Source organism: Sciurus vulgaris, assembly GCF_902686455.1.
Source record: "Sciurus vulgaris genome assembly, chromosome: 15".
In the NCBI taxonomy this organism is placed as follows: domain Eukaryota; kingdom Metazoa; phylum Chordata; class Mammalia; order Rodentia; family Sciuridae; genus Sciurus; species Sciurus vulgaris.
In genome coordinates this window covers 55707864-55716254 of record NC_136476.1, presented here as the reverse complement: position 1 = coordinate 55716254, position 8391 = coordinate 55707864, and the positions used below count along the sequence as shown (strand labels likewise).

Here is an 8391-nt window from a genome sequence, read left to right as displayed (position 1 = left end):
ATCTCATTTTTTCTCTGGCTGGAGGCCCAGGCAGATGCCCCTCAAGGCCTGACGGGGGTGGGGCATTCTTGTCCAGGCAGGGCCCTGACAGCTGTGGCCTGCCCGCTGGGCCCCGGCTTTGCAGAGATCCATTCAGGAGCATGCTTTTAGATGTCAGCTCCTTTGCAGTTGTGGGATCCGTTTTAAGTGACTGACTCCTGGTAGCGGCCATCCAGCACAGAATAAGACTTTATTTGGGTGGGGAGGAGGGCGTCACGTGTACAGGCTGTGGATGGTATCGAGGGAGCACTTCCAGCTTTCCTTCCAGCGCTGAGCCTCCTCCATCCAGATATTATGGTTCTTCTGGATCTTCTTCCGCTCCATCTCAAACAATGCTAAGTACTTCTGGGAAGAAAGCAGCAGGAGTGGCCCCATGTGAGACTTCTGCTCTCCCTGCCCTGGGACAACACTGTGACCTGCTGACAACCCCGAGGCGGCCTCATCTCTCCTGTAAGTCCCCAACCACCCATCACATGGGTCCAAAGGTCTTCCTCATTTTACAGATGAGAAGACGGAGGCTGGATTTAGCTGGGGCCACCCAGCTAGGAAGGGGCTGAGCAGGGACTAGGACAACTATCTTTCTGGCTCTGGGCCCTGCACCCTACTCAACTCTGACCTGCAATGGAGCCTCCCTGGAGCATAAGGGTCCCAGCTTCCTCAGGAGGCTGAGCTCTCTGGGTCTAACAGGCACTGAGTTCAAATACTGACTCTGCCACTTTGTGGTGGCACAGAAGCGCAAGTGTCTTTAGGTATTAATGTCCTTGTTAGTGAGATGGGGACCATAACCCTCATGGGTTCCCAGGAGGATTCAGTGAGATGCCTTATGCCAAGAACAGAAGGTGCTACCATGCCCCACTGCAGACCCAAGGTCTCGTCACCTCTGGGCCTGTCCACCGTGTTTCCAAGCTGATTCTACTGTCCCTCTGCAGTCTTTCCCACACCCAGTGTGGGTGACGTATCCTGTGGCTGGGCTCCCACAGTACCAGGGCTTACACCTCAGACCCTGTTAGGACTGGGACTATGACCCTCAGCTCATATCCCTGTGCCTGAAGATACTGATTGTCCTGAGTGTTGAGACCTGCGGCTCCAGCCTCACTGATGTGTGCTGGTGACCAAATGTCGGGGTGCCTGGTGGTGGGAAGTTCCTTCCTGTCCAAGGCAGCCAAACTCAGTAAGCTGCCCAAGCTCTGTGGGACACACCTACCCCTCCCCATCTCACCAGGTACACAGCATCTCGGGCTTCCACGGCTGCCAGGTGGCCCAGGGTGGTCTTAGAGGTGGTGATTGAGGGTGTTTTCCGATCAAGGATCTTGGTTTGGATGGTGACTTCGGTGGGTTTGATTCCTGGCCACTTCCTACAAACAAAAGTATCGGCTTCACCATCCATAGGACAGCCACCACCCCTGTTGCAAGAGTTCAACAACTATCATGGCTTTAAATATCAGAATTAAAAGAAAAAGGAGAGCCCCGACCGAGCATTTCATATTGTGCTTCTTTAAGTTCTCTCTTTCGATTTGCTCCGTCTTGGGAAGGAATGCCACATCTCGAATGACTTCCCTTTCCTGGTTCCTCCTCAGGTTCCTCCTCAGTCTGCCAGCCTGGGGGCAGTCTCTGGTTCCTGACCCATTTTTCCTATTGTGCTGTAAAGGCCACTGCTGAAAGCATAGCTCTTTGCTTTCACAGAGACATATTCTTGGGGCACAGGGGACAGGCACTTTGATAGCTCTTGTCACATATAACAGTCATCCGGAATGGTTCACGGTGCCAGCAGCAACCTGGTAATGTGCCTCCCCCAGGGCAGGTCTCCCCTCGTGGGAACCTTTGGTGGCTTTGAACTCTTAGTTTGTGCCCGTGGGCACTCCACGGGCAACCTCATCTTGTTATCGTTAGGGTCTCCAGTTAGGGCCCAGGTCCTCGGTGTCCCAAACAAAGAATTGAGCGAGATGTGCAGAAGTAACAGGAAAAGTACAAATTTATTGAAGGTAAAGGTGAAAGTAGCATTCCATAAGGCAGATTGGAGTGGGCACAGAGAGAGAGAGAGAGAGAGAGTCTCAAGGTCCCATGTCTGGAAATTCATGTCTTACGTGCTGAGCTGTGAGGCAGTGTCTTCCTAATGAGGACCTGATTGAAGACCTCACCCCATTTGCTCCCACTGGTTTTTTTAGAATACCAAACGTGTGGTGGGAGTTGTCATGGTAGTGGGACATTGTAAACAGGGACATGATGGCTCATCTCCCTGCCTTGTCCTCTTCTTGTGCCCTGCCTCTGCCGTTTTGGTGCCTCTGAACTCCTACCTAACGATCTAACTTCCTCTTCATGAAGCCACATGAGGCAGCCCGCCGTGGTCATTTCACAGAGGAATGAAGTTCAGAACACAAGGCCTTTCCAAGGTTAGCAGGTCTGCCTGAGCTCCCAGCCAGCACCCCTACTCATTCCACGGCCCTGCCCCCAGCAGATACAGCCATTCATGGTGCCCCCTGCTGCCCTGGGCTCTCACCTGCTCCCACGTTCAATCAGTGGCTTCTCACTCTCTTCCTCCAGGGAGAGCCTGGCCAGTTTCCTCCGGATGAGGATTGATGTTTTTGGTTTGGAGGGCTCCACCTCTGGCAGGAAAGAGATGGGTTAGTAACCATGGCTCTCCAACAGCGTGAGATCAAGGGGTCTGCCCTCTAGTAATATTTAGAGATAGAAGGGCTCACTATTTCCCCACTTGGAGTGGCAGGCAGAGCCCCTTCCACAGAGAAACTAAATGCACCAGATATGCAGCCAGGTACAGTGACAGTGGCAAGGGTCATTGGAAGAGGAGTCTAGGGAGTGGTCTGGACAGTTTCCAGCTCCAGATCCCCAGGTTGAGAACTCTGACCGTCCTACAGTAGGGAGTTCCTGAATATGCTTTGCAATGCCTTCTTCGTTGGCTTATGCTAGCTCATATGAGTTCTGAATCGAGCACTTACCCTGGAGACAACACACTCAAGGTTGTCCATTAAATGTCTGGCTCACTGACCCAACCTTGGATGTGCAAACTTTTATTTTTTATTTTTTAAATGGTGCTGGGGATTGAACCCAGGGCCTCACACACACAAGGCAAGCGTTTCACCACTGAACTACATCTCCAGCCCCTGGATGTGCATTCTTGATAGGGAGAGAGGGCTATGTGTGTGGAGAGGCGCTCTGGGGAGAGGGTGGCAGATAGGAGCCTCTGGTGCAGGGTTTTTTCCCAGCTCTGTGGTGCTGTGCAAGGTGCCACTATTGGGTCTGCTGCCAGCTCACACACCTGTTCTCGATGGGGTCTTAACCCCAGTGTCTCTGCAGGTCCTTGCCTTCCCAAGTGAGGCTCACCCTTGACAAAGAGATCTCTGATATCGGAAAGTGGCCTGCAGCTCAAACCTGTTGTACATGTTTTGACCCAGAAAATGTAAGCCAGGAGTCTGTCACCCCATCAGAGTCCTGTCTCTGTACAGAGTTTTCTTCAGCACAATTACAGCAGTGAAAAATTGTATATGGCCCAATGTTCACCAGCAAGGGCTGAATGAATCCATGACGATGTTTAGTAAATCACAGTGCGCAGCAACCCAAAATGCTGAGGCAGAAAAGCATGGGTAGCCTGGCTAAGGTCTACCTGAAGGACTCAGTCAAGACCTCTCAGAGGCCCTCTGCCCCTCCCCCACGCAGAAGGGGACTGGACGGGTGAACTGCAAGGGCAGAGGGCTCTGATTTCTGGGTGGAAGGAATTAACTTGATTCTTAATTTACATGGAACTTCTGACTTTACTGTAGAGAACATTTATTGTCTTTGTAATGACTTTTAAAAATTGAAAGCTGGATGTAGTGGCACAAGCCTATAATCCCAGCTGCTCAGGAGGCCGAGGCAGGAGGATGGCGAGTTCAGTCAGCCTCAGCAACTTAGTGAGGTACTTAGAAACTCAGTGAGATGCTGTCTCTAAATAAAATATAAAAAAGGGCTGGGGATGTGGCTCAGTGGTTAAGTACCCCTGGGTTCAATCCCTGGTACCCCCCCAAAAAATAAAAAAAAATGAATCTAAAGTATAGACTATCAATAAATGAATAACATTGAACACATGATTGTAATCTAATATTATAAAAGAGCTATGCACATTATAAAAAGTTTAAACATTACCTAATCGTGGGGACAAAAAGAGATGTTAGGAGCCTCCAACCCACCTGCAGCCCCTGCAGAGCATCGGCAGTAGTTTGGTACCTAGCTCTCAGGCTCTGTCCCACTCTCCCTCTTTGTCTCTCTTGGTCTCCGTCTTTCATACAGATTTATTTAAACATCTGAGAATATGCATGTTGATATCATGCATGTCTTTCCAACATGGAATCATACACATATCCCGGTCCCTCTTTTTCTCACATAAAGGTCCTCCTTTGGGCCCTGTGGCATTAGCATGTATAGACCTACCGCCCCAACATTACAGCCCCGCAGGGTGCACCACCCAGATCCAATCCCCTATGTGTGGACACTAGTGTTGTTTCCGATTCTTTAGCCATTTCAAAGAATGCTGTGACGTATATTCTTGAATGTGTATCTTAGGAGGAGTGCACAAATATTTCTGTCAGGAAAATTCCTCAAATGGGAACTGCTAGGTCAAAGGCATGCACATGCAGGATTTGATGGGAAGTGACAAGGAGTCAGGAGATCAGCTGTCAACAAATGCTCCTAAGGGCCCTGTGGTGCCTCTGCTTCCTGACACCCTCCCTGTTGATGAGAAACCTATCTCAGTAATGTTCATGCTTCTGTTCTTCCTTGTCAGCAAGGTGGCATGCCTTTTTACTCTCACTGGTCATAGGAAATGCTTCTCTTTGGAAATGCGTGTGTTTGTTTCTTGTCATCTTTAAAAAACGTGACCTGTGAGATTCTTTATACCACATGGGCAGTCACGCATCCTCTGACCCAGAGGTTGTGAGGAATAGTTTTCCAGTTTGTGTTTTACCTTTTCATATTGACATTTTTTTGTTTTTGTTTTGGCCTCAAAGAAGTGCCAGCTGTTTTTTTTTTTTTTTTTTTATGGCTTCTGGTTCTCATGCCAAACTTAGAAAAGGTGTCCCTAACCCCAATAGTATGAAAATATTCACTATTAGGGTTTTGTTTTTTACATTATTATCTTTGATCTATCTGTCATTTGGCCTTTAGAGTCAAAAATTTATTTTTAATGAAGACAAATGAACACACAAAATCAATCCATTCCCTTGATGGAGGAAGTTTCCACCTTGGTGGAGCCGGGAAGACAGCTCCCCCAGTGCCTGCCAAACTAGCTCTCACCACCCTGGGGCTGGAGATGCAAGGTTGGTGCCCCTTACTTGCAACCTGGATGTCATCGATGGTGACCACTTCATCTAGCTGCAGCAGGAACTTCTCGGTAAAGGAAGCCAAGCTGGTTATGAACACATGGCCACACCTCCTGGTGACTTCCTGGAGGAAACATGGTGAGCGCAGAGCTGCAGGGAGAACTTCTCTCCAAGGGCACTGAGGGACAGCTGGGTGACTCTACAGGAGGACCTGGGGAGCCCTGGGGAGTCTGCTGCTGAGCCAAGCCTGAAGTCACTGTGCTCACTGTGTCTGAGTCAACTGGCATCTGAGCAACAAGGATTTCCTAAAGAGGCGATTGGACTTGAGGATAAGAAATGATTCAGAAATGGCCAGGAGATGCATGCAGCCAATTCACTGAAGAAGAAATAAAACTAGACATGGATAGTGAATCACGAAAAAATTGCTGTTACTACTTTTGTAAATGATTAATTCAGAAACTAAAGAAATGCAGAGTGAAACACCCAGTAATGACATTTCACCCACTTTCATGCCTGCTCTGGTCTAGGTGCCAACCAAGAGCCATTCTCTGCACTGGCTGTTGCTGACCATTGGCGCCATCTTTCTGGAGGGCGGTGTGACCCTCAGCACCTGGACTGGGGAGTCAAGGGCACCACTGACCTCCAGATTCTCCTTGTTCTTCTTGATCAGGTGGTCCAGCTCTTCCTGCCTTTTTTCTTCTAGTGCATGTAGAGACTCCATTATTTGGCTATGTGCAGGGTGTCCAAGATTTGGATTGAGCTTCTGGGTATTTTTATCCTTTGATCAAACAATTCAGAATTCATCAGGACTTTTGATCCAGGTTTGAGGTCAGGACCAAGAAGTCATTGGCCTATGTCTTCTGTCATATAAGGCCATAGGAAGACAAATGTGTACTCTGATCTGGGTGTATGAGGGGCCATGGGTGGGCAGGGGAACCAGTGGCAGAAAAGACAAGATGGGAGCATGGACGGAGCCATGAAGAAAGGGTGAGTCGAGCAGCTCTCCCAGCACAATTGGGGCTTTTAGTCCAATAAAATTAGCACCAATCCTGCCCCACGGCTCCAAGGACCAGTGTGGAGAGTCACTGTTGATCTTAAAGATCATGGTTCCACCAGGCTCAGCAGACCCTCTCCTTTAATCCAACACAGAGTATATCAAATGCCTTCCATGAAGAAGTTGTTGACTCAATTCTTACTTTTTCAATGCATCCTGCCCCTCAGCTTCCATCCAATAATCCCAAACCTGGCTCATTTCCTTCCCTTGGGCTTGAGGCTGCCTGTGACCTGCCTCCATTTTGAACTCCCAGCACCCCTGGTTCTGGAATGGTACTGGTTGGTCCTAGGATCCTTACCTTCCTTTTCTCCAGCTGCTTCTTCTGCTCCTCAAACTGTTTCTGGATCTTTTCCACAGAGGTGCAAAACTTTTTCCAGTGCTGCTCCTTGAAATTCTCTGTCACCAGCCAACATACCTGGGGCAGCAGCTCCTCAAATCTCCTCATTTGAACTCGCAATTCTGTAGAATTGGGAGTAGAGGGTCAGGGAAGGGGACAGCATAGAACCAAGTGACAGGTGAGCTCTTCAATAAAGGTGCAAAGCAATTTCCCAAGGGGAAAACCTTTGTCTCCAATGTGGTCCTATAGTCAAGGTAATATAGAAATTACTAGTAAGACAAGGTCAAAGGGCTCTCCTCTATGTGCCGTAGACTTCTCAGTCCACTGAAGACACATGCATTGTGTCTTTGATCAGTTCTGGCAAGTTCTCAACCACTATCTCTTCAAATGCTTCCTTGACTCCAGTTCCCCCTTTCTTTCTACACCTCCAAACAGCCTATGTTAGACCTACTCTGTCATTCACTTCTCTTTACCTCTTCCCTTTCTTCCATCTCTCTTTTTCTGTGTTGTATTCTGCGTATTTTCTTTGGTTTCACCTTCCGTCACCAATTTCCCTTTTAGCTCTATATAACCCGGTAGCAAAGTCACGCGCAATTATAAAATTTCACCTTTTAATTTTTTCCTTCTTAGAGTTTCCATTTGATTCACTTTTATATTTACCCAGTTTAATAGTCTCTTGCTCCTTCCTCATGTTTACAATTTCCTCTTTTACTTACCTTATTTTATAAGGTAATAACTTATAATAACTTATTATAAACTTATAATAACTGCCTTATTTTGTATTTTGTGTCTGATACTTTCAAATCTTAAGTCTTTGCCACCTCCTTCTGTGTGTCTTGCTGGAGGAGCTTGCTTCCTTGTGTCTGTGTGGGCTTTGTTGTTATTGTCTGTTCATTATGGTGAGTTCTTACACTGTGGGAAGCCTGAGGCCTGAGTTGAAGGTGGATGTTCTAGAGAGGATTTGAGGGGTCTCGACCAAATTAATTCTGGATATTATCAACTCAAGATCATTCTAAGCTCAATTTGACTCTAAGATAAAGTTGAGATACTTTGGATGATCACAAAGACAATATTGAATTTATGTTTAAATAAGCACAAATACAGGTTTAGAGGCCATATAAGGACTGACATAGTTCTGGATTTACACAGGAGGGTTTTGGGTTATGGTTTTCCTTTTTCTTCACCAGTACCAAGGTTTTTGATAAGGCAATCTCCTTCTAGTTGCTAGAAGAAGGGGCTTGATCTCTGTCTCTTTCACTGTACTCTGCAGATGGAGCCTTGTGCAGTTCCAGTTTTATGTGGAACTTCCCCCTTGGGTGGTCTGTAGATTTGTTACCTGTTCCTGATGCTCTGGAGGTCATGAAAATGCAGAGGCTCAAGTTTTCCTGGAAGTCATCGAATGCATTTAAGGCAGTGAACGGAGTTACTGCTCGATTTATCATGCAGAGTTCTTATTTCCATCCAGTCTTTGGCTTTTGTGTGTCTTACTTTACGACTAGTTCATTTGTGTGTGCTTTACATTACAACTAGCTTATTTATTATCCCTCAAACATTTTATCTAGCATTTGACACATTTTCAGTGCAAGAGTTTGTTGGGATATTGGACCGCCAACCTATAGGAAATGAAGGTCTCTACTTAGAGAAAATTGTGA

General features: G+C 47.3%; 1 protein-coding gene across 7 annotated transcripts in view; it reads right to left on the bottom strand.

Annotated features, from left to right (window-relative positions):
* Positions 1–210: 210 nt before the first annotated feature.
* CCDC180 (coiled-coil domain containing 180) overlaps positions 211–8391 on the bottom strand; it is a 64732-nt gene continuing 56551 nt past the window's right edge. For 6 of the 7 annotated variants that reach the window (XM_079113502.1, XM_079113504.1, XM_079113505.1 and 3 more), the window contains 6 exons: positions 6701–6861; positions 5989–6126; positions 5361–5472; positions 2537–2642; positions 1259–1394; positions 211–384 (listed from right to left, as the gene is read on the bottom strand). In XM_079113502.1, coding sequence (XP_078969628.1) covers positions 253–384; positions 1259–1394; positions 2537–2642; positions 5361–5472; positions 5989–6126; positions 6701–6861 — 785 coding nt within the window. In that variant the 3' untranslated portion in view covers positions 211–252. The remainder of the gene's footprint in view (positions 385–1258; positions 1395–2536; positions 2643–5360; positions 5473–5988; positions 6127–6700; positions 6862–8391) is intronic. The other variant, XM_079113503.1, reaches the window with a different exon arrangement.